The sequence below is a fragment of the Bufo bufo genome, chromosome 5 (genome assembly GCF_905171765.1).
Source record: "Bufo bufo chromosome 5, aBufBuf1.1, whole genome shotgun sequence".
Taxonomy (NCBI): domain Eukaryota; kingdom Metazoa; phylum Chordata; class Amphibia; order Anura; family Bufonidae; genus Bufo; species Bufo bufo.
Window position 1 is genome coordinate 241,914,265 of NC_053393.1, and position 21,862 is coordinate 241,936,126.

Sequence of the window (21,862 nt, forward strand, 5' to 3'; positions counted from 1 at the left end):
GTAACTATCAATAGTTTCACAAGAGGACAACTTAAGGACTATATACCCCAAATAGGAGTGGCTGCCAGGCCTGGTCTGAGAGAGCTAACTTGACCAGTCGCAGGAGTGGGGGTTAAACAGGAGGAGGGAGTTGTGAAGAAGTTGCTGAGGGAGGGGTACCGTTCAAAAATTTGTTGTGGTACCCAGTCATTTCTAGTTAAATCACTGGCTAAGTCAAATATACACTGCTCAAAAAAATAAAGGGAACACAAAAAAAAACACATCCTAGATCTGAATTAATTAAATATTCTTCTTTACATAGTTGAATGTGCTGACAACAAAATCACACAAAAATGAAAAAATGGAAATCAAATTTTTCAACCCATGGAGGTCTGGATTTGGAGTCACACTCAAAATTAAAGTGGAAAAACACACTACAGGCTCATCCAACTTTGATGTAATGTCCTTAAAACAAGTCAAAATGAGGCTCAGTAGTGTGTGTGGCCTCCACATGCCTGTATGACCTCCCTACAATGCCTGTGCATGCTCCTGATGAGGTGGCGGACGGTCTCCTGAGGGATCTCCTCCCAGACCTGGACTAAAGCATCTGCCAACTCCTGGACAGTCTGTGGTGCAACGTGACGTTGGTGGATAGAGCGAGACATGATGTCCCAGATGTGCTCACTTGGATTCAGGTCTGGGGAATGGGCGGGCCAGTCCATAGCATCAATGCCTTCGTCTTGCAGGAACTGCTGACACACTCCAGCCACATGAGGTCTAGCATTGTCTTGCATTAGGAGGAACCCAGGGCCAACCGCACCAGCATATGGTCTCACAAGGGGTCTCAGGATCTCATCTCGGTACCTAATGGCAGTCAGGCTACCTCTAGCGAGCACATGGAGGGCTGTGCGGCCCTCCAAAGAAATGCCACCCCACACCATTACTGACCCAATGCCAAACCGGTCATGCTGGAGGATGTTGCAGGCAGCAGAACGTTCTCCGCAGCGTCTCCAGACTCTGTCACGTCTGTTACATGTGCTCAGTGTGAACCTGCTTTCATCTGTGAAGAGCACAGGGCGCCAGTGGCAAATTTGCCAATCTTGGTGTTCTCTGGCAAATGCCGAACGTCCTGAACGGTGTTGGGCTGTAGGCACAACCCCCACCTGTGGACGTCAGGCCCTCATATCACCCTCATGGAGTCTGTTTCTGAGCGTTTGAGCAGACACATGCACATTTGTGGCCTGGTAGAGGTCATTTTGCAGGGCTCTGGCAGTGCTCCTCCTGTTCCTCCTTGCACAAAGGCGGAAGTAGCGGTCCTGCTGCTGGGTTGTTGCCCTCCTACGGCCTCCTCCACGTCTCCTGATGTACTGGCCTGTCTCCTGGTAGCGCCTCCATGCTCTGGACACTACGCTGACAGACACAGCATACCTTCTTGCCACAGCTCGCATTGATGTGCCATCCTGGATAAGCTGCACTACCTGAGCCACTTGTGTGGGTTGTAGACTCCGTCTCATGCTACCACTAGAGTGAAAGCACCGCCAGCATTCAAAAGTGACCAAAACATCAGCCAGGAAGCATAGGAACTGAGAACTGGTCTGTGGTCACCACCTGCAGAACCACTCCTTTATTGGGGGTGTCTTGCTAATTGTCTATAATTTCCACTTGATGTCTATCCCATTTGCACAACAGCATGTGAAATTGATTGTCACTCAGTGTTGCTTCCTAAGTGGACAGTTTGATGTCACAGAAGTGTGATTGACTTGGAGTTACATTGTGTTGTTTAAGTGTTCCCTTTATTTTTTTGAGCAGTGTAGTATGCTATGTTATACAAGTTGTGCTGTGCAGGGGATTATACTGTATGTGGAGCCTAACATACATTTACCGTATTTTCAGCCACTGTATTTGAGCTGTACTGTAGCTTTAAGATTGTAGCCGTGGGAACCCGGTTTGACTGAGGTCAGGGGTCACGTAGTGATCGCTATAGTGTTACGTCACATGGATTGCTTCCTAAGTGGTGCCAGGTGATGATTAGTCAGTGAGTGTATGGCAGAGTGCAAGCGCAACTGAGTCTGTGCAAGTCACTACAACGTCCTCGGGAGTGGATAACAGTAATAGTCACATACTACATTCATACATACGTTCATACGTTTCTTACCCTCTTACAAGCATATAGACTAATGGACTGCATACTAGGAACATGCCCAGCGCTGGTCAGAAATTAACAGCTTCCCTTGCACACCCTGACACTGTTATTGTGGCTACCGGTAGTTACCACATACTCACCGCAGACAGATTTAGACAGAACCCAATGAGTGCAGCACTAGCTGGCCCTACTGAATGGTGGCTGCAGACAGTCAGTATAATAATTCTTATCAAGTCAGAAAAGCAGGGTTGCACAGTACAGATAGCACAAAAATGGAATGGCGGTTATTAAAGGGGTTGGCAACTCTACATATAATCTTGACTAATTTATGGGAAAATGAGATGCTTCCAACTTACTATGGTCATTAGTATTCTGCACCTATATTCACAATGTAATTGTATGCCTCCTAGTTAGCCAGGTCTTCTTTACAGTGCCACCGATCACTTACATAAGATGGCAACAGCTGGAGGGTCATCTGACATGACCCCTCCGTCAGTAATCTTGAACAATCTCTATGGATACACAGTGCACATGTGCCTATCCTCTTGATGCCTGGTAATATACTTTTTTCCTGCAACCAACACTCCGCCCTGCCTCCATGCTGGATGTTGAATGAGGCATTGGTGTACATTTTGGCCAAAGCGTAATAAGCCACTCACCACGTCAAGGTCGCCTCTATGAGTGGTCCCTAACACTAGTTCCTACCTGTTTATGGGCCATGACAGCCACACAAAGTCCAGGGAGCGCAGGTACAGCATGAACGCCAGGCACACTCTGCTTTTAACCTCGTCCGGTGCCATTACAGCTTTCATCGGATCCAGGGATGCAAGTACCAACATGCATGCTGAGCCCACTATATACTTCTCCTGGAGCCAAATAGCTACTGGTAGGCCCTGTAGAAGTAGACTCAGTTTTATACTGACTTTAAAACCAGCCTCCAGGGCAGACTAGCTGGTCAGGTGTGCATGACTGCATGGAGATCGCCACGCCTCCAATATATACTACAAAGAAAAAATGTGGGGGATTCAGTCAGCACAACCCTATATGCAGGTGCACATCGCTATGGCGAAATACATACACTGCGTGCAGAATTATTAGGCAAATGAGTATTTTGACCACATCATCCTCTTTATGCATGTTGTCTTACTCCAAGCTGTATAGGCTCGAAAGCCTACTACCAATTAAGCATATTAGGTGATGTGCATCTCTGTAATGAGAAGGGGTGTGGTCTAATGACATCAACACCCTATATTAGGTGTGCATAATTATTAGGCAACTTCCTTTCCTTTGGCAAAATGGGTCAAAAGAAGGACTTGACAGGCTCAGAAAAGTCAAAAATAGTGAGATATCTTGCAGAGGGATGCAGCACTCTTAAAATTGCAAAGCTTCTGAAGCGTGATCATCGAACAATCAAGCGTTTCATTCAAAATAGTCAACAGGGTCGCAAGAAGCGTGTGGAAAAACCAAGGCGCAAAATAACTGCCCATGAACTGAGAAAAGTCAAGCGTGCAGCTGCCAAGATGCCACTTGCCACCAGTTTGGCCATATTTCAGAGCTGCAACATCACTGGAGTGCCCAAAAGCACAAGGTGTGCAATACTCAGAGACATGGCCATGGTAAGAAAGGCTGAAAGACGACCACCACTGAACAAGACACACAAGCTGAAACGTCAAGACTGGGCCAAGAAATATCTCAAGACTGATTTTTCTAAGGTTTTATGGACTGATGAAATGAGAGTGAGTCTTGATGGGCCAGATGGATGGGCCCGTGGCTGGATTGGTAAGGGGCAGAGAGCTCCAGTCCGACTCAGACGCCAGCAAGGTGGAGGTAGAGTACTGGTTTGGGCTGGTATCATCAAAGATGAGCTTGTGGGGCCTTTTCGGGTTGAGGATGGAGTCAAGCTCAACTCCCAGTCCTACTGCCAGTTTCTGGAAGACACCTTCTTCAAGCACCTATACAGGAAGAAGTCTGCATCCTTCAAGAAAAACATGATTTTCATGCAGGACAATGCTCCATCACACGTGTCCAAGTACTCCACAGCGTGGCTGGCAAGAAAGGGTATAAAAGAAGAAAATCTAATGACATGGCCTCCTTGTTCACCTGATCTGAACCCCATTGAGAACCTGTGGTCCATCATCAAATGTGAGATTTACAAGGAGGGAAAACAGTACACCTCTCTGAACAGTGTCTGGGAGGCTGTGGTTGCTGCTGCACGCAATGTTGATAGTGAACAGATCAAAACACTGACAGAATCCATGGATGGCAGGCTTTTGAGTGTCCTTGCAAAGAAAGGTGGCTATATTGGTCACTGATTTGTTTTTGTTTTGTTTTTGAATGTCAGAAATGTATATTTGTGAATGTTGAGATGTTATATTGGTTTCACTGGTAAAAATAAATAATTGAAATGGGTATATATTTGTTTTTTGTTAAGTTGCCTAATAATTATGCACAGTAATAGTCACCTGCACACACAGATATCCCCCTAAAATAGCTAAAACTAAAAACAAACTAAAAACTACTTCCAAAAATATTCAGCTTTGATATTAATGAGTTTTTTGGGTTCATTGAGAACATGGTTGTTGTTCAATAATAAAATTAATCCTCAAAAATACAACTTGCCTAATAATTCTGCACTCCCTGTATACAAAGAAAAGAACACAAATGCAATAGCACTCTGCCCTGCCTCCATGCTGGATGTTGAATGAGGCATTGGTGTACATTTTGGCCAAAGCGTAATAAGCCACTCACCACGTCAAGTTCGCCTTTATGAGTGGTCCCTAACACTAGTTCCTACCTGTTTATGGGCCATGACAGCCACACAAAGTCAATAAACAGGTAGGAACTAGTGTTAGGGACCATTCATAGAGGCGACCTCGACGTGGTGAGTGGCTTATTACGCTTTGGCCAAAATGTACACCAGTGCCTCATTCAACATCCAGCATGGAGGCAGGGCGGAGTGCTGGTTGCAGAGTGCTATTGCATTTGTGTTCTTTTCTTTGTATATGTATTTCGCCATAGCGATGTGCACCTGCATATAGGGTTGTGCTGACTGAATCCCGCATACTTTTTTCTGCATTTGCATCCAGGACCAGGATCAAAGCATACTACAGAAGTATCAGAGTTAACAGTCAGTCATAACACATTAACTAGATGTGATAACTCATTAATTGTGAATGTTAACTCTGCTACATCTGTGCATCTAGAGCATTAGCACATGTCTTTCTATGAAAATGCTAGATAATACTGATGGATGATTCAGGGCTCCAGTGACACTGCAGCCACTGCCACAGAGTGGTAACAAATAGAGCAGACACCATATACATATGAAGCCTGCTCTCCCTAAATCAGAGGCTGGTTGGCACAAAGAGAGCTAATACAGAGTAGGTTCCCATCCAGTAAGAGGTCACCTTGCCATGGTGGATGGGCACAAATAATTTTGCTAAAAATATATTTTCTAAGCATTGTGTTTGTTTTTACATACAGTACAGACCAAAAGTTTGGACACACCTTCTCATTCAAAGAGTTTTCTTTATTTTCATGACTATGAAAATTGTAGATTCACACTGAAGGCATCAAAACTATGAATTAATACATGTGGAATTATATACATAACAAACAAGTGTGAAACAACTGAAAATATGTCATATTCTAGGTTCTTCAAAGTAGCCACCTTTTGCTTTGATTACTGCTTTGCACACTCTTGGCATTCTCTTGATGAGCTTCAAGAGGTAGTCCCCTGAAATGGTTTTCACTTCACAGGTGTGCCCTGTCAGGTTTAATAAGTGGGATTTCTTGCCTTATAAATGGGGTTGGGACCATCAGTTGCGTTGAGGAGAAGTCAGGTGGATACACAGCTGATAGTCCTACTGAATAGACTGTTAGAATTTGCATTATGGCAAGAAAAATGCAGCTAAGTAAAGAAAAACGAGTGGCCATCATTACTTTAAGAAATGAAGGTCAGTCAGTTAACTGAAAAATTGGGAAAACTTTGAAAGTAAGGGCTATTTGACCATGAAGGAGAGTGATGGGTTGCTGCGCCAGATGACCTGGCCTCCACAGTCACCGGACCTGAACCCAATCGAGATGGTTTGGGGTGAGGTGGACCGCAGAGTGAAGGCAAAAGGGCCAACAAGTGCTAAGCATCTCTGGGAACTCCTTCAAGACTGTTGGAAGACCATTTCAGGGGACTACCTCTTGAAGCTCATCAAGAGAATGCCAAGAGTGTGCAAAGCAGTAATCAAAGCAAAAGGTGGCTACTTTGAAGAACCTAGAATATGACATATTTTCAGTTGTTTCACACTTGTTTGTTATGTATATAATTCCACATGTGTTAATTCATAGTTTTGATGCCTTCATAGTCATGAAAATAAAGAAAACTCTTTGAATGAGAAGGTGTGTCCAAACTTTTGGTCTGTACTGTATATACAACAGCACTGTCATAGAAGAAGACTTGGCTAACTAGGGGCGTGCCATGACAGTGTTAGAAACCATGCAAAACTGCTAATGAACACAGATTAGTAAGATGGATAAATCCCTGACTTCCACACATTTTTTAGAATTATATAAAGAGCAGCCAACCCCTCTAACATTCTGTAAAATGTTAATACATTTATTGGAGCTCTCAGTTGGTAGTGGTGCTCGTTCTGAATTTTGCTATAGCGTCCTATGAGTTCTATCAGCATCAACTGATTAAAGTCAGTTTTGCAAAATTGCTAATATAGTTCACTGCATTTCCACTTTAATAAAAGTACTGAAAGACAATTTTATAACCTGTTCTTACCTATGACCTACATCAGGGGCAGGGGCCACCATAGCAGCAGTAGCCAAAATAATAACTTTGTGTGTACTGTAAGGCAATACCCGGGCCCTAATGCTTGAAAATGTAGCAGACGGACTCGGGCCCGAATTTCAAGAATTATCTCTTGATCTGACCGACTCAGTTCAGTAGGCACAATTATGGCACTACACCATGCCTGCTGATGGAGAGAGCATAATGCTCTCCATTGATCAGGAAAACAGGGCAAGATGAGTATTACTTTATGATTTTATGAACACTTAAGAGGCGTCACTGCTGTATTGGGGGCACTATGGAGGCAGCCATACTGTCAGGAGGGCACTAAGTGACAGGCACTAGCATAACTACTTTGAGAGGCGCTAAGGGGGCATAACTACTTGGGGGCACTAAGGGAAAATTCTATTGTGTGGAACCACAAGGAACCATAACTACTCAGTGCGGGCTCTAAGGGTGCATTCTACTATGGTTGGAAACTAAAGAGATATTTAACTATGTGGGGGCACCAAAGAGACATAACTACTGAGTGGGGGCATATTGATAATATGTAATATTTTATTCTTTGTGGTTCTTCTTTTTATGGATTCTACTGACCTGATATGCTGTCCTGATTCATTGCTCTAGGACAATCTTCTTCAAAACTCAGTACCTAAAATGCACAGAAATAAACAGATAAATAATGTGTTTTTTCATTTGAGTATCTCTGGATCCGTTGCATGTAATTTTTTTTTAATGCAACTACATACACTCACCTAAAGAATTATTAGGAACACCTGTTCTAGTTCTCATTAATGCAATTATCTAGTCAACCAATCACATGGCAGTTTCTTCAATGCATTTAGGGGTGTGGTCCTGGTCAAGACAATCTCCTGAACTCCAAACTGAATGTCAGAATGGGAAAGAAAGGTGATTTAAGCAATTTTGAGCGTGGCATGGTTGTTAGTGCCAGACGGGCCGGTCTGAGTATTTCACATTCTGCTCAGTTACTGGGATTTTCACGCACAACCATTTCTAGGGTTTACAAAGAATGGTGTGAAAAGGGAAAAACATTCAGTATGCGGCAGTCCTGTGGGCGAAAATGCCTTGTGGATGCTAGAGGTCAGAGGAGAATGGACCGACTGATTCAAGCTGATAGAAGAGCAACGTTGACTGAAATAACCACTCGTTACAACCGAGGTATGCATCAAAGCATTTGTGAAGCCACAACACGCACAACCTTGAGGCGGATGGGCTACAACAGCAGAAGACCCCACCGGGTACCACTCATCTCCACTACAAAAAGGAAAAAGAGGCTACAATTTGCACGAGCTCACCAAAATTGGACTGTTGAAGACTAGAAAAATGTTGCCTGGTCTGATGAGTCTCGATTTCTGTTGAGACGTTCAAATGGTAGAGTCCGAATTTGGCGTAAACAGAATGAGAACATGTATCCATTCTCTGATGGCTACTTCCAGCAGGATAATGCACCATGTCACAAAGCTCGAATAATTTCAAATTGGTTTCTTGAACATGACAATGAGTTCACTGTACTAAAATGGTCCCCACAGTCACCAGATCTCAACCCAATAGAGCATCTTTGGGATGTGGTGGAACGGGAGCTTCGTGCCCTGGATGTGCATCCCTCAAATCTCCATCAACTGCAAGATGCTATCCTATCAATATGGGCCAACATTTCTAAAGAATGCTATCAGCACCTTGTTGAATCAATGCCACGTAGAATTAAGGCAGTTCTGAAGGCAAAAGGGGGTCCAACACCGTATTAGTATGGTGTTCCTAATAATTCTTTAGGTGAGTGTATATTAACTTCCACTTCATGTTTAAAGGGATTGTTGAAGATAATTAAAAACTTCTCAAAGATCTTGTGCTTCCATAAAATTACTTCTTTATTTATGGATTGATATATATTTTGTTGCATACAAAAATTAATGAGAACAATCTTGCCCACCTACACATTTGGACATTTGATATAATCCATAAATAAAGAACTAGGGGATTTGAGAACTTTGACAATCTTTGAGTATATACTCACCAGCAGGCCAGCAAGTTTCCTGCATATCCAAGATTATTCAAAGTGATACAATAGTAGTATTCAGTGAGCGTTTTGTGGAGTGCTTAAAAACTTGCATACAGCAAGTAAATGTAAAATAATATTAAGCGAACCTACACTCACCTGCTACTCCCCAGTGCCATAGCTCCACTTCTGCTGATCAGTATATACAAGGCTGTAATTGGGAAGTAGCCATATATGGCATGTAACCCCTGAAGCCATTCACTGGTCTCAGCAGTATTTGGTATAAGACCAATGAGGCCAGTGATTGGTTGTAGCAGTCATGTGCCATAAATGGTAACGTCACTGTTGCAGCCTTGTACACAGACCATGTTGAGGAGCAGCAGAGCAGCTGTTCTGTAAATGATAGAGACTGAGTGACAACTTTGTTTTAGCTCTTTTTTATTTTATTACATTTAAATAGAAACTTATAACAGGTATTTTTAACTTAATCTGTGTTTTTTTTTTTGTGGAAGTTCTATGCCATTAAAATGAAGCACAAAATTTCTCTAGCAATGACCACAGAACGATACAGGTCCTGAAGGGGACAGTAGAATTATATCAGTTTATAGCACTGCTGTATTGGGAGGAGATTATCTCATAGTAGTCTCATAATAATAGTAGGTGGAGGATTGTAACAATTGAAAAAATGATAGCTCTATTATCCTCTTGCTAGGTAAAGATAAATCCATAAGAAGCATACAATGCAGAAAGTCTTCAGAAGATTTCATTTTTTTTCACCATTTATGTTCTGGGAAAAAAGTTTCCCCCATCAATCTCCACTTAATACTCCATAATGAGAAAGAGAAAACACAATTTTTGAATATTTTTATAAATTTATTAAAAAGGAAAAGCTGAAATTACAGTTATACTAGTATTCAGACCCTTTGCTATGAGACTCTAAATTTAGCTCTAGTGACCTCCCATTTCTCTTGATGATCTTTGAGATGTTCCTTCACTCTGATTGTAGTGCACCTGTGGTAAATACATTTGATTGAACATAATTTGGAAAGACACATCCCACCCTATCTATATAAGGTCTCACAGCTGACATATCAGAGCAAAAAACCATGAGGAGGAAAGAACTGCCTGTAGAGCTCAGCTGAACACAAGTTCAGCTCGAGCATCCCTATGCTTGGCACATCGGGGAGTTCAGCCAAACACCACCTGTGCTCAAGCGTGAGGCTTGAGTCCGTGTATTTAAATCTAATTTAGCCTCTATTTCTATGCAGAATATCACTGTACAGTGAGGGAATCCCTAAGTGCGAGTCCGCTGCTTAGGAGTCCCTGCTCTGACTCCATATTATAGCTATATCCATATATGGAGTCAGTGCTTGGGGACACCCCAGTGTATTTAAATCAAATTTAGCCTGTATTTCAGAAAAGTTTCTGCCAGGATTCAATCTAATAACCTTTTGTAATAGAGGCAAGGAACTGCATACCCAGTTACTAAAAAAATAAAAAAAATAAAAATAATGAGATTTCCACTGTACTGTACTTCTACTGAGATCTATACAGTAGAAGTCTCATATTTTATTTTGTTTTAGTGATTGGGTATGAAGCTATATAGTGTAGTGGTGGGATATGATGCAGAAGCTATGAGTTCAAATCCTGTCACAAGCTTTTTCAGAAATAGAGGTTAAATTAGATTTATATATTTTATATTTTTTTTTGTAATTGTAAAAAATGTATTGCACAAAATAAATTACTAGAAAAAAAAAATTATTTAAATAAAAAAAAAAAAAAATATATATATATATATATATATATATATGTGTGTGTGTAAAAAGGGCAATAATAGACAAAAAGAAAGCATTTAAAAAATACAAATCTGAGGGGTCAGCTGTAGCGTTTGAAGATTACAAAGGGCTTAATAAAATCTGTAAAGGATATAAAATTAGCAAAAATACCAAGCAAACAGCAGGTAGCAAAAGAGAGAAAAACAAATCCCAAAAAATGATTTAAATATATAAATGCAAAAAAACCTAGGTCTGAGCAGGTAGGTCCACTAAATAATGGTAAAGGGGGGGGGGTAGTCACTGAAGATAAGGAAAAGGCAGAGTTACTAAATTGTTTTTTTTTAACTCTGTATGTATATACAAAAGAAGAGAAAGGAGCTGATATCTGTGGCGCCGGGGCTGTTAGTACATCCAGTGATATACTCAATTTTCTAACTGTAGATATGGTCCAAGAGAAGTTAAATAGGGTAAATGTGAACAAGGCTTCAGGTCCAGATGGATTACACCCAAGAGTGCTTAAAGAGCTCAGTAGGGACTATATACAGAAGTATGTGACTATAAATAATATTATAAGTGATAATCAGCATGGGTTTACCAAGGACAGAAGTTGTCAGACTAATCTGATTTGTTTTTATGAGGAGGTGAATAGTAGCCTGGACAGAGGGGCATCTGTGGATGTAGTGTTTCTGGATTTTGCAAAGACTTTTGATACTGTCCCTCATAGACGCTTAATAGATAAAATAAGGTCTATAGGGAGTTGTGGTCAATGATTCCTATTCAGAATGGTCCCAGGTTATAAGTGGTGTACCCTAAGGTTCAGTGCTGGGCCCTTTTTTTTTTTATTTATTTATTCATGATATTGAGGATGGGATTAATAGCACTGTATCTATTTTTGCAGATGACCCTAAGCTGTGTATAACTGTACAGTCTATGGAAAATGTCCATAAACTACAAGCTGAGTTGAACACTCTGAGTGATTGGGCATCAACTTGGCAAATGAGGTTCAATGTGGACAAATGTAAAGTTATGCATCTTGGTAGTAATAATCTCTGTGCTTCATATGTCCTAGGTGATGTAGCACTGGGAGAGTCATTAATAGAGAAGGATTTGAGTGTCCTTGTGGATGGTAGATTAAATTACAGCATACAATGTCAATCAGCTGCTTCTAAGGCCACCAGGATATTGTCATGCATTAAACGAGGCATGGATTCGCGGGGAAGGGATATAATATTGCCACTTTGCAAAGCGTCGGTGCAGCCTCATCTGGAATATGCAGTTCAGTTCTGGGCACCAGTACATAGAAAGGACGCACTGCAGCTGGAAAAAGTACAGAGGAGAGAGACTAAACTGATAAGGAGACTGGAGGGTCTTAGTTATGAAAAAAGATTACAATAATGTAATTTATTTAGTCTTGAGAAGAGACGTCTAACGGGAGACATGATTAACCTATACAAATATATAAATGGGCCATACAAAAAATACTGTGAAAAGCTGTTCCATGTAAAATGCGCTCAAAAGACAAGGGGGCACTGCCTCCAATTGGAGAGGAAAAAGTTCAGTCTACGGAAGTGTCAAATGTTCTTTACTGTAAGAACTGTGAAGCTGTGGAATAGACTTCCTCAGGACGTGGTCACAGCAGGAACAGTGGAAAGTTTCAAAAAGGGTTTAGACAAATTCTCAATTCCTTCTGGGATTCGCATCCCCACCTATCCCTTGGTTGAACTTGATGGACGTATGTCTTTTTTCAACCGCATTAACTATCTATGTAACTATATATATATATATATATATATATATATATATATATAAAATCTTACTTCTGATATATATGAATGCATTATATGTGGGAAACTACTACTGATGTTTTAGCCATAATATATTTACATATATTATAATATATTCTAAATATATAATAATATGTGTAAATATATTATGGCTAAAAACATATACAGTTGCAAGAAAAAGTATGTGAACCCTTTGGAATTATATGGATTTCTGCACAAATTGGTAATAAAATGTAATCTGATCTTCATCCAAGTCAAAACAATAGATAATCACAGTCTGCTTAACCACTTAAGGACCACAGGTTTATACCCCCCTAAAGACCAGGCCCTTTTTTACAAATCGGCACTACACTACTTTCACCGTTTATTGCTCGGTCATGCAACTTACCACCCAAATGAATTTTGCCTCCTTTTCTTCTCACTAATAGAGCTTTCATTTGGTGGTATTTCATTGCTGCTGACATTTTTACTTTTTTTGTTATTAATCGAAATTTAACGATTTTTTTGCAAAAAAATGACATTTTTCACTTTCAGTTGTAAAATTTTGCAAAAAAAACGAGATCCATATAGAAATTTTGCTCTAAATTTATAGTTCTACATGTCTTTGATAAAAAAAAAATGTTTGGGTAAAAAAAAAATGGTTTGGGTAAAAGTTATAGCGTTTACAAACTATGGTACAAAAATGTGAATTTCCGCTTTTTGAAGCAGCTCTGACTTTCTGAGCACCTGTCACGTTTCCTGAGGTTCTACAATGGCCAGACAGTACAAACACCCCACAAATGACCCCATTTCGGAAAGTACACACCCTAAGGTATTCGCTGATGGGCATAGTGAGTTCATAGAACTTTTTATTTTTTGTCACAAGTTAGCGGAAAATGATGATTTCTTTTTTTTTTTTTTTTTTTTCTTACAAAGGCTCATATTCCACTAACTTGTGACAAAAAATAAAAACTTCTATGAACTCACTATGCCCATCACGAAATACCTTGGGGTCTCTTCTTTCCAAAATGGGGTCACTTGTGGGGTAGTTATACTGCCCTGGCATTCTAGGGGCCCAAATGTGTGGTAAGGAGTTTGAAATCAAATTCTGTAAAAAATGACCTGTGAAATCCGAAAGGTGCTCTTTGGAATATGGGCCCCTTTGCCCACCTAGGCTGCAAAAAAGTGTCACACATCTGGTATCTCTGTATTCAGGAGAAGTTGAGGAATGTGTTTTGGGGTGTCTTTTTACATATACCCATGCTGGGTGGGATAAATATCTTGGTCAAATGCCAACTTTGTATAAAAAAATGGGAAAAGTTGTCTTTTGCCAAGATATTTCTCTCACCCAGCATGGGTATATGTAAAATGACACCCCAAAACACATTCCCCACCTTCTCCTGAGTATGGCAATACCAGATGTGTGACACTTTTTTGCAGCCTAGGTGGGCAAAGGGGCCCATATTCGAAAGAGCACCTTTCGGATTTCACAGGTCATTTTTTACAGAATTTGATTTCAAACTCCTTACCACACATTCGGGCCCCTAGAATGCCAGGGCAGTATAACTACCCCACAAGTGACCCCATTTTGGAAAGAAGACACCCCAAGGTATTCCGTGAGGGGCATGGCAAGTTCCTAGAATTTTTTATTTTTTGTCACAAGTTAGTGGAAAATGATGATTTTTTTTTTTTTTTTTTTTTTTCATACAAAGTCTCATATTCCACTAACTTGTGACAAAAAATAAAAACTTCCATGAACTCACTATGCCCATCAGCGAATACCTTGGGGTCTCTTCTTTCCAAAATGGGGTCACTTGTGGGGTAGTTATACTGCCCTGGCATTCTAGGGGCCCGAATGTGTGGTAAGGAATTTGAAATCAAATTCTGCAAAAAATGACCAGTGAAATCCGAAAGGTGCTCTTTGGAATATGGGCCCCTTTGCCCACCTAGGCTGCAAAAACGTGTCACACATCTGGTATCTCTGTATTCAGGAGAAGTTGGGGAATGTGTTTTGGGGTGTCTTTTTACATATACCCATGCTGGGTGAGATAAATATCTTGGTCAAATGCCAACTTTGTATAAAAAAATGGGAAAAGTTGTCTTTTGCCAAGATATTTCTCTCACCCAGCATGGGTATATGTAAAATGACACCCCAAAACACATTCCCCACCTTCTCCTGAGTACGGGGATACCAGATGTGTGACACGTTTTTGCAGCCTAGGTGGGCAAAGGGGCCCATATTCCAAAGAGCACCTTTCGGATTTCACAGGTCATTTTTTACAGAATTTGATTTCAAACTCCTTACCACACATTTGGGCCCCTAGAATGCCAGGGCAGTATAACTACCCCACAAGTGACCCCATTTTGGAAAGAAGAGACCCCAAGGTATTCGCTGATGGGCATAGTGAGTTCATGGAAGTTTTTATTTTTTGTCACAAGTTAGTGGAATATGAGACTTTGTATGAAAAAAAAAAAAAAAATAAATCAGCATTTTCCACTAACTTGTGACAAAAAATAAAAAATTCTAGGAACTCGCCATGCCCCTCACGGAATACCTTGGGGTGTCTTCTTTCCAAAATGGGGTCACTTGTTGGGTAGTTATACTGCCCTGGCATTTTCCAGGGGCCCTAATGTGTGGTAAGTAGGTAAATGATCTGTGAAATCCTAAAGGTGCTCTTTGGAATGTGGGCCCCTTTGCCCACCTAGGCTGCAAAAAAGTGTCACACATGTGGTATCGCCGTATTCAGGAGAAGTTGGGGAATGTGTTTTGGGGTGTCATTTTACATATACCCATGCTGGGTGAGAGAAATATCTTGGCAAAAGACAACTTTTCCCATTTTTTTATACAAAGTTGGCATTTGACCAAGATATTTCTCTCACCCAGCATGGGTATATGTAAAATGACACCCCAAAACACATTCCCCAACTTCTCCTGAGTACGGCGATACCAGATGTGTGACACTTTTTTGCAGCCTAGATGCGCAAAGGTGCCTAAATTCCTTTTAGGAGGGCATTTTTAGACATTTGGATACCAGACTTCTTCTCACACTTTGGGGCCCCTAGAATGCCAGGGCAGTATAAATACCCCACATGTGACCCCATTTTGGAAAGAAGACACCCCAAGGTATTCAATGAGGGGCATGGCGAGTTCATAGAAAAAAAAATTTTTTGGCACAAGTTAGCGGAAATTGATATTTTTAATTTTTTTCTCACAAAGTCTCCCTTTCCGCTAACTTGGGACAAAAATTTCAATCTTTCATGGACTCAATATGCCCCTCACGGAATACCTGGGGGTGTCTTCTTTCCGAAATGGGGTCACATGTGGGGTATTTATACTGCCCTGGCATTCTAGGGGCCCTAAAGCGTGAGAAGAAGTCTGGAATATAAATGTCTAAAAAATTTTACGCATTTGGTTTCCGTGAGGGGTATGGGGAGTTCATGTGAGATTTTATTTTTTGACACAAGTTAGTGGAATATGAGACTTTGTAAGAAAAAAAAAAATAATAATTCCGCTAACTTGGGCCAAAAAAATGTCTGAATGGAGCCTTACAGAGGGGTGATCAATGACAGGGGGGGTGATCAATGACAGGGGGGGTGATCAATGACAGGGGGGGTGATCAATGACAGGGGGGGTGATCAATGACAGGGGGGTGATCAATGACAGGGGGGTGATCAGGGAGTCTATATGGGGTGATCACCACAGTCATTGATCATGCCCCTGTAAGGCTTCATTCAGACGTCCGGATGCGTTTTGCGGATCCGATCCATCTATCAGCGGATCCGTAAAAATCATGCGGACGTCTGAATGGAGCTTTACAGGGGGGTAATCAATGACAGGGGGGTGATCAGGGAGTCTATATGGGGTGATCACCACAGTCATTGATCACGCGCCTGTAAGGCTTCATTCAGACGTCCGGATGCGTTTTGCGGATCCGATCCATCTATCAGTGGATCCGTAAAAATCATGCGGACGTCTGAATGGAGCTTTACAGGGGGGTAATCAATGACAGGGGGGTAATCAATGACAGGGGGGTGATCAGGGAGTCTATATGGGGTGATCACCACAGTCATTGATCACGCCCCTGTAAGGCTTCATTCAGACGTCCGGATGCGTTTTGCGGATCCGATCCATCTATCAGTGCATCCGTAAAAATCATGCGGACATCTGAATGGAGCTTTACAGGGGGGTAATCAATGACAGGGGGGTGATCAGGGAGTCTATATGGGGTGATCACCACAGTCATTGATCATGCCCCTGTAAGGCTTCATTCAGACGTCCGGATGCGTTTTGCGGATCCGATCCATCTATCAGCGGATCCGTAAAAATCATGCGGACGTCTGAATGGAGCTTTACAGGGGGGTAATCAATGACAGGGGGGTAATCAATGACAGGGGGGTGATCAGGGAGTCTATATGGGGTGATCACCACAGTCATTGATCACGCCCCTGTAAGGCTTCATTCAGACGTCCGGATGCGTTTTGCGGATCCGATCCATCTATCAGTGCATCCGTAAAAATCATGCGGACATCTGAATGGAGCTTTACAGGGGGGTAATCAATGACAGGGGGGTGATCACCACAGTCATTGATCATGCCCCTGTAAGGCTTCATTCAGACGTCCAGATGCGTTTTGCGGATCCGATCCATCTATCAGTGCATCCGTAAAAATCATGCGGACGTCTGAATGGAGCTTTACAGGGGGGTGATCAGGGAGTCTATATGGGGTGATCACCACAGTCATTGATCATGCCCCTGTAAGGCTTCATTCAGACGTCCGGATGCGTTTTGCGGATCGGATCCATCTATCAGTGCATCCGTAAAAATCATGCGGACGTCTGAATGGAGCTTTACAGGGGGGTGATCAATGACAGGGGTGTAATCAATGACAGGGGGGTGATCAGGGAGTCTATATGGGGTGATCACCACAGTCATTGATCACGCCCCTGTAAGGCTTCATTCAGACGTCCGGATGCGTTTTGCGGATCCGATCCATCTATCAGTGGATCCGTAAAAATCATGCGGACGTCTGAATGGAGCTTTACAGGGGGTTGATCAATGACAGGGGGGTAATCAATGACAGGGGGGTGATCAGGGAGTCTATATGGGGTGATCAGGGGCTAATAAGGGGTTAATAAGTGACGGGGGGGGGGGGGTGTAGTGTAGTGTAGTGGTGCTTGGTGCTACTTTACTGAGCTACCTGTGTCCTCTGGTGGTCGATCCAAACAAAGGGGACCACCAGAGGACCAGGTAGCAGGTATATTAGACGCTGTTATCAAAACAGCGTCTAATATACCTGTTAGGGGTTAAAAAAAACACATCTCCAGCCTGCCAGCGAACGATCGCCGCTGGCAGGCTGGAGATCAACTCTCTTACCTTACGTTCCTGTGAGCGCGCGCGCCTGTGTGCGCGCGTTCACAGGAAATCTCGGCCATCGCGAGATGACGCCTATTGGCGTTAGTGTGACCTGGGAGCGCCGCAGAAATGACGCCTTTCGGCGTTAGCGTGACGGTAAGTGGTTAAACTAATAACGCACAAAGAATTAAATGTTACCATGTTTTTATTGAACACACCATTTAAACATTCAGAGTGCAGGTGGAAAAAGTATGTGAACCCTTGGATTTAATAACTGGTTGAACCTTCTTTGGCAGCAATAACTTCAACCAAACGTTTCCTGTAGTTGCAGATCAGACGTGCACAACGGTCAGGAGTAATTCTTGACCATTCCTCTTTACAGAACTGTTTCAGTTCAGCAATATTCTTGGAATGTCTGATGTGAATCGCTTTCTTGAGGTCATGCCACAGCATCTCAATCGGGTTGAGGTCAGGACTCTGACTAGGCCACGCCAGAAGGCATATTTTCTTCTGTTTAAGCCATTCTGTTGTTGATTTACTTCTATGCTTTGGGTCGTTGTCCTGTTGCAACACCAATCTTCCGTTGAGCTTCAGCTGGTGGACAGATGGCCTTAAGTTCTCCTGCAAAATGTCTTGATAAACTTGGGAATTTATTTTTCCTTTGATGATAGCAATCTGTCCAGGCCCTGACGCAGCAAAGCAGCCCCAAACCATGATAGCCCCACCACCTACTTCACAGTTGGGATGAGGTTTTGATGTTGGTGTGCTGTGCCTCTTTTTCTCCACACATAGTGTTGCGTGTTTCTTCCAAACAACTGAACTTTGGTTTCATCTGTCCACAGAATATTTTGCCAGTACTGCTGTGGAACATCCAGGTGCTCTTGTGCAAACTGTAAACGTGCAGCAATGTTTTTTTTGGACAGCAGTGGCTTCCTCTGTGGTATCTTCCCATGAAATCCATTCTTGTTTAGTGTTTTACGTATCGTAGATTCACAGGGATGTTAGCATATGCCAGAGACTGTTGTAAGTCTTTAGCTGACACTCTAGGATTCTTCTTCACCTCATTGAGCAGTCTGCACTGTGCTCTTGCAGTCATCTTTACAGGGACAGTAGCAGCAGTGCTGAACTTTCTCCATTTACCGTGGACTGATGAACAGCAAGGCTTTTGGAGATACTTTTATAACCCTTTCCAGCTTTATGCAAGTCAACAATTCTTAAGTCTTTGGAGAGATCTTTTGTGCGAGGCATCATTCACATCAGGCAATGCTTCTTGTGAAAAGCAAACCCAGTACTGGTGTGCAGGGATGGACTGGGACAATAAAGTGGCCCTGGACTTCAGCCAGACCGGCCCACTTTATTTTTCCCAAACACACTCAAAAAAAAACATAAGTAAAAACACTGTTATGGAGGGGGATCTGTGGATGACATTGTCATGGGGTGGATCTGTGGATGACACATATAGCATAAGATGTTATATACGGTATGTATCATCCACAGATTCCCCATAACGGTGCCATCCACAGATCCCCCTCCATAACGGTGCCATCCACAGATCCCCTTCCATAACGGTGCCATCCACAGATCCCCCTCCATAACAGTGTCATCCACAGATCCCCCTCCATAAGTGTCATCCACAGATCCCCCTCCATAACAGTGTCATCCACAGATCCCCCTCCATAATGGTGCCATCCACAGATCCCCCCCATAAGTGTCATCCACAGACCCCCCCCCCATAAGTGTCATCCACATGACAGACCCCCCCCCATAACAGTGCCATCCACAGATCTCCCCCTCCCTATAACAGTGCCGTCATCCATAGATCCCCCTCCCCGCCACTCACAGTAGTATACATTAATAAATCGGTATCCTGGCTGCAGGCTGCAGACAGTAACTTTAATTTTTTTTAACACAGCGCTCATCTCTTTACTACCTTACATTCAGCTCCCGCCTCCAGCCTCCAGTAACAAGTGCGGGCGGCAGCGCTCACTCACTGACGTCACGCGCCTGCGCCGCCTAGTGGGAGGAGCAGGCGTGTGACGTCAGTGAGTGAGCGCCGCCCCCACACTGCCTGCTGTTACTGGAGCTGAGTCAGTGTAAGATAGTAAAGAGATGAGCGCTGATTTTAAACTTAGTTAACACACTGACAGCAAAAAAATTAAAATGGCTCGGGACCGGCCGCCCCCCCCGGGGTCCGGGCCCCTTACTGGGGTATCGGCTTTACCCCCCTGATGGCGGCCCTGGCCGGCCCATAATTCGATCGGCCCACCGGGATTCTCCCGGTACTCCCGATGGCCAGTCCATCGCTGCTGGTGTGTGTTTTTTATAGGGCTGGGCAGCTGTAACAAACACCTCCAATCTCATCTCATTGATTGGACTCCAGTTGGCTGACACTTCACTCCAAATAGCTCTTGGAGATGTCATTAGTCTAGGGCTTCACATACTTTTTCCACCTGCACTGTGATTATTTACATGGTGTGTTCAATAAAAACATGGTAACATTTAATTCTTTGTGTGTTATTAGTTTAATCAGACTGTAATTGTCTATTGTTGTGACTTAGATGAACAGATCACATTTTATGACCAATTTGTGCAGAAATCCATATCATTCCAAAGGGTTCACATACTTTTTCTTGCAACTGTATATATATATATATACACTCACCTAAAGAATTATTAGGAACACCATACTAATACGGTGTTGACCCCCTTTTGCCTTCAGAACTGCCTTAATTCTACGTGGCATTGATTCAACAAGGTGCTGATAGCATTCTTTAGAAATGTTGGCCCATATTGATAGGATAGCATCTTGCAGTTGATGGAGATTTGAGGGATGCACATCCAGGGCACGAAGCTCCCGTTCCACCACATCCCAAAGATGCTCTATTGGGTTGAGATCTGGTGACTGAGGGGGGCCATTTTAGTACAGTGAACTCATTGTCATGTTCAAGAAACCAATTTGAAATTATTCGAGCTTTGTGACATGGTGCATTATCCTGCTGGATGTAGCCATCAGAGGATGGATGCATGTTCTCATTCTGTTTACGCCAAATTCGGACTCTACCATTTGAATGTCTCAACAGAAATCGAGACTCATCAGACCAGGCAACATTTTTCCAGTCTTCAACAGTCCAATTTTGGTGAGCTTGTGCAAATTGTAGCCTATTTTTCCTATTTGTAGTGGAGATAAGTGGTACCCGGTGGGGTCTTCTGCTGTTGTAGCCCATCCGCCTCAAGGTTGTGCGTGTTGTGGCTTCACAAATGCTTTGCTGCATACCTCAGTTGTAACGAGTGGTTATTTCAGTCAACGTTGCTCTTCTATCAGCTTGAATCAGTCGGCCCATTCTCCTCTGACCTCTAGCATCCACAAGGCATTTTTGCCCACAGGACTGCCGCATACTGGATGTTTTTCCCTTTTCACACCATTCTTTGTAAACCCTAGAAATGGTTGTGCGTGAAAATCCCAGTAACTGAGCAGAATGTGAAATACTCAGACCGGCTCGTCTGGCATTAACAACCATGCCACGCTCAAAATTGCTTAAATCACCTTTTTTTCCCATTCTGACATTCAGTTTGGAGTTCAGGAGATTGTCTTGACCAGGACCACACCCCTAAATGCATTGAAGCAACTGCCATGTGATTGGTTGACTAGATAATTGCATTAATGAGAAATAGAACAGGTGTTTCTAATAATTCTTTAGGTGAGTGTATATATATATATATATATATATATATATATATATAGTGATGAAAGATGGACAGCACTCCAAGTAAAAAGCAATGGTGTTTATTCACCCATGTGGATGGCAACGTTTCAGCTCATACAAGAGCCTTTTTCAAGCAATGAACACAGTGTATGATGGGGTATATATAGCCCAACCCCTATTACATCACAATACAATCAATCAACAACAATGTATAAAAATAAAGTGCAAGTAGTGCATATATAATGTCAAAATACATAGACAAATGTGCAATACTCATCAGCGAAACAACGCATCAATATTATATCAAAAATACAGTATGAGGTATATATATTATACCATAAAG

General features: G+C 42.4%; 1 protein-coding gene across 1 annotated transcript in view; it reads right to left on the bottom strand.

The window, feature by feature from the left end:
* ITPRID1 (ITPR interacting domain containing 1) overlaps positions 1–21,862 on the bottom strand; it is a 262,177-nt gene that overhangs the window by 77,612 nt on the left and 162,703 nt on the right. The window contains exon 8 of the mRNA XM_040433939.1: positions 7,509–7,563. Coding sequence (XP_040289873.1) covers positions 7,509–7,563 — 55 coding nt within the window. The remainder of the gene's footprint in view (positions 1–7,508; positions 7,564–21,862) is intronic.